Genomic DNA, 4,469 nt, shown 5'->3' with positions numbered 1-4,469 from the left:
TGCTAGAAACAAACATTTCAGGGGCAGGGCTTCTGCCTGGGACCATGGCCCTTTGGGTCCAGCCCCAAATCTGTGAGGCTAGGTGTTTCAGCCCTCCTTTTATGGGCGAGGGAATTGAGGTACAGGAAGGTTCCCCCAAGGGCCCAGGGCAACCCCCAGTTTACTAGCCCTTAGAGCAGCGGTTCTCAACCTGTGGGTCGCGACCCCTTTGGGGGTCGAACGACCCTTTCACAGGGGTTGCCTAAGACCATCGGAAAACACATATATAATTACATATTGTTTTTGTGATTAATCACTATGCTTTAATTATGTTCAATTTGTAACAATGAAAATATATCCTGCATATCAGATATTTACATGACGATTCATAACAGTAGCAAAATTACAGTTATGAAGTAGCAATGAAAATAATTTCATGGTTGGGGGTCACCACAACATGAGGAACTGTATTAAAGGGTCGCGGCATTAGGAAGGTTGAGAACCACTGCCTTAGAGCATAGTCCCCTGGCTTCAGGACGTTCTGAAAGTCAGACATGGTGGCAGGAGGAACTCTGGAAGTTCATGGCCCAGTCCCCCCTTTCTCCTGGCCCAGTCCATGTTGGGCTTCCGGGAGGAGGGAGTACCAGGCTGTAATGTGATGCAAAGAAGGGCCAGGACTGGGGGTGAGGATGGTGAGGACAGTTTTGTGTGGGGGACAGCATGGCCAAGGCAGAGGGAGTTTGCCAGGTAGGGAGGGGACGGACCATCAGGGCTGGTTTGGAGCAGCCACAGGTCAGGGTGGGTTTGGGGGGCCAAAGAGAATGCCGGTCGCGCAACACAGCTTTGGTGGTGGTGGTGGTGGTGGTGGGGTGACTAAGGACCCAGGAGGTGGGGCATGGAGGTAGTAGGAATGCAGCCCCTTCCTCCGAGATTTCTGACCCCAATTCACCTGCCCTGCTTTTGCTCAAGGCCCTGGTTGGGAAGCTACTGTCTTCTTGTCAGGCTGCCCCTGGATGCCCCCTACCACCTCTGCAATGAGCGGTCTCCTGGCCTAGGCACCATCTCCTTGTTTTCTTTCTGGGCAGACATGCTGATCCCGCTAACATTTTTTTTCTTTCTTTCTTTTTCTTTTGTTAATCCTCACCCAAGGATACTTTTTCCATCTAACTCCAGAGGGAGTGGGAGAGAGGGGAGGAGAGAGAGAACCTCACCCAAGGATACTTTTTCCATCTAACTCCAGAGAGAGTGGAAGAGAGGGGAGGAGAGAGAGAAACATCAGTGTGAGAGAGAGACATCAACTGGTCGCTTCCCATTTGTGGGATCAAACCTACGACTCAGGTACGTGCCCTTGATGGGAAGCGACCGTGACCCTCTGGTGTGTTGGTCAGCGCTCGAACCATTTAGAAACAGGGCCAGGGCATGATTCTGCTAATTTTGTGTCTTTCAATGTTGTGAAGTTAGCAACACTGTTACTCCTCTCAATGCCACCTCTGTATCGATACAATATCACTGTGTCCCTCTAGCCTCCCCTGAGGTTGTGTGTGTGGGGGGGGTGTCTTCCAGATTCCTTGGCCTGGACTCAAGATGTCTCAGAAGGCCTTGGAGGGTGGGTATCAGGGACCTGGGAAGGCACCGCTATCAGATCCTGAACAACTGCCCCTGCCCCTCCACAGGGTGGGAGCCCCAGCCCGGCAGGATGGAGCACAGTGTCATGTTCCCAAGTCCCTGAGCTTCCCTCAGAGGCCAGGCCCCTCAGGACCTTGGCAGGTGTCCTGAGTTCAGGCCTAGGAGTCTACATTGGGCTGAGGCCTCACCTCACCTGCATGGGGCTGAAGGGTCACTTGGTCAGAAGAAAATTGTAGGCAGCTTACACAATTTGAGCCTGGGTTTCCACACCTGTCAGATAGGGGGTTGATGCCAGAGGATCTGCACTCATATCCTAGGGCTGACATAATCAACTGAATAGCTTGAAACAATAGAAATTCTCTCGTTCGTTCCGGAGGCTGGAAATCTGAAGTCAAGGTGTTGGCAGGGGTGTGCGCCCTCCAGAGGCCCTAGGGGACAGTCTGTCCCATGCCCGCTCTCCCAGCCTCTGGTGGCTGCCAGCAGTGCTTGGTGTCCCTTGGCTTGTAGCCACGTCACTGCAACTCCTGCCTTGTCACATGGCTGACTCTGTGTGTCCCACTTGCGTTCAGGGCCCACTCTACCCTACTGTGACCTCATCTTAACTAGTTACACGTGTAGATGCCCCATTTCCAAGTAAGAGCCCATTCTCATGTTCTGGATGGACATGAATTTTATGGGACACTATTCAACCCACAACAGAGTCCTTGCCTTCCTGCTTTTTTGCCAACCCCAGGGGCACCCAGCATGTTGCACCTGTGCTGGCCTTCGTCAACGGGGCCCCTGCGCCAGGGCCCCTGGTGTCCCTCGCATGACCAGAGGAGAAACTAAGGTCCCAGGTCCCAGGGTAGGACGCAGTATGTCTGAGATTACAAAATGCCACAGGGGTACAGCCCCCAAATGGAGGCTCCCAGCTGGCCTGGCCCCTCCAGCTGCTGCCCCAGACAGACTGACCTGGGGAGGGGTCCCGGTCCTCACCATGTTCCCCTCCCCCCAACCCAGGGTGCAAAATCAAGGCTCTGCGGGCCAAGACGAACACATACATCAAGACGCCGGTGCGTGGGGAGGAGCCCATCTTCATCGTAACTGGCCGCCAGGAGGACGTGGAGATGGCCAAACGCGAGATCCTGTCTGCGGCGGAGCACTTCTCGGTGATCCGAGCCACCCGCAGCAAGGCCGGTGGGCTGCCCGGCACTGCGCAGGGCCCACCCAACCTGCCGGGACAGACCACCATCCAGGTGCGCGTGCCCTACCGCGTGGTGGGGCTGGTGGTGGGGCCCAAGGGCGCCACGATCAAGCGCATCCAGCAGCAGACGCACACGTACATCGTGACGCCCAGCCGCGACAAGGAGCCCGTGTTCGAGGTGACGGGCATGCCCGAGAACGTGGACCGCGCGCGCGAGGAGATCGAAGCGCACATCGCCCTGCGCACCGGCGGCATCATCGAGCTCACGGACGACAACGACTTCCACTAACCATCAACCCTTTTCATTCCCAACAGCATGGGCTGCTGACCAGGAGGAAATGTGTCACTTGCCGAGAGCCCAAAGTCTAATCCTGAATAGTGAACAATTACATAAGAGTACAACTGGGAGGATGTTCAGAAGAATTGGAAGGTACTTAATGTGATCCCCATCATTCTACTTGTCAACACCTAAACTCAGGCAACTTAATCCTGCTTTGGCAGGATGCCCAGCTAGACAACTCTGTCTACCCCCTCCTCCTCCCTCCCTTTCACTCTCTCTAAAAACCAATGGAAAAAAATATCCTGGGGTAAGGATTCAGAAAAAGAGTTTGGATTTGTATATGTTCATTTTGAGATGCTTACTAGACATCCAATTGGAGATGCTGAATGAACAACTGAATATCTGAACCTGAAATTCAAAGGCGTTATGAGCATATGAATGTAATTTAAAGCCTGAGACTGAATAAGATCCCACAGGAATGAGTAGAGATGGAGAGGAAGTCCAAGAGCCCTGGAGTCCTCCCAGGGAGATAAAGAATAACTAGCCAAGGCCATAAGAAGGAACTGCCAGTGAGATCGGCAGAAAACCAGCAGTGCGTGGAGTCCTACAATCTAAGTGTTTCCAAGATGCTTCAAGAAGGAAAGGTGATCAATTGACTCCACTATTCCTGTTAAATCAGAAATGACCACTGGATTTAGCAACTGAGGAACAGTGCTGACTTTGGCAAGACCAGCTTCAACAGAGGAGTGAAGATGACAGCATAATTACAGCAAATCAAGATAGCCCAAAGGAAGATTTCTAGAGCTAGGACACACAGCACTTTCAAATAATTTTGCTGAAGGGGAAAAGGGCATTGCTAAAGGGAGCTATGAGTTGAGGAAGGGTTTTAACTCAATGGAAAGGGAAGTATAGGATGTTGAAAGCTGATAGAAATTATATAATAATGGAAGAAAAGCTGATAATACAAGATGAGACCGGGCTGGGGGAGGAGAGATGAGGGCAGGGGATGGAGGGGCAGGCCGGGGCGGGGCAGGGGTCAGTGTGGCCAGTGTTTACAGATGAGCTTTAACTCCGGTCCCAGGCATGGAGACAGTGACCCGGCAGCCCAGTGGCACCTCAGTTCTTAACAAATAACAGTATTGAGTTGACAGGTTAAAATAAACCAGAGAGAAAAGGTCTGTTGCACTTTTTATTTGAGACACACACACACACCTACACCCCCAGGGTGATCTTTTTAAAGAAAAAAAAATTTTTACAGCCATCAGTTGTCCTCCTTTTCTACGAAGTGGATTTCTGATTGGACAGTGTTGTTTTTACAGGGTGGCAGCCTCTGCAGAAAGTCCCACCAGGAGGACGGTGACATTTTTACTACCTTTTCACTCCCTTTTTGGGGCTAACTGG

The 4,469-nt window shown here is 52.1% G+C and overlaps 1 protein-coding gene across 1 annotated transcript; it reads left to right on the top strand.

The window, feature by feature from the left end:
* Positions 1-1,214: 1,214 nt before the first annotated feature.
* On the top strand, positions 1,215-3,077 carry MEX3D (mex-3 RNA binding family member D). The gene is made up of 2 exons (XM_014540063.1): positions 1,215-1,317; positions 2,605-3,077. The coding sequence occupies exon 2, from the start codon at positions 2,712-2,714 to the stop codon at positions 3,075-3,077; it is 366 nt and encodes a 121-aa protein (XP_014395549.1). The 5' UTR covers positions 1,215-1,317; positions 2,605-2,711.
* Positions 3,078-4,469: the final 1,392 nt, after the last annotated feature.

The sequence above is a fragment of the Myotis brandtii genome, unplaced genomic scaffold (genome assembly GCF_000412655.1).
Source record: "Myotis brandtii unplaced genomic scaffold, ASM41265v1 scaffold236, whole genome shotgun sequence".
NCBI classification, from domain to species: domain Eukaryota; kingdom Metazoa; phylum Chordata; class Mammalia; order Chiroptera; family Vespertilionidae; genus Myotis; species Myotis brandtii.
This window is presented reverse-complemented; position numbering and strand designations above follow the sequence as displayed.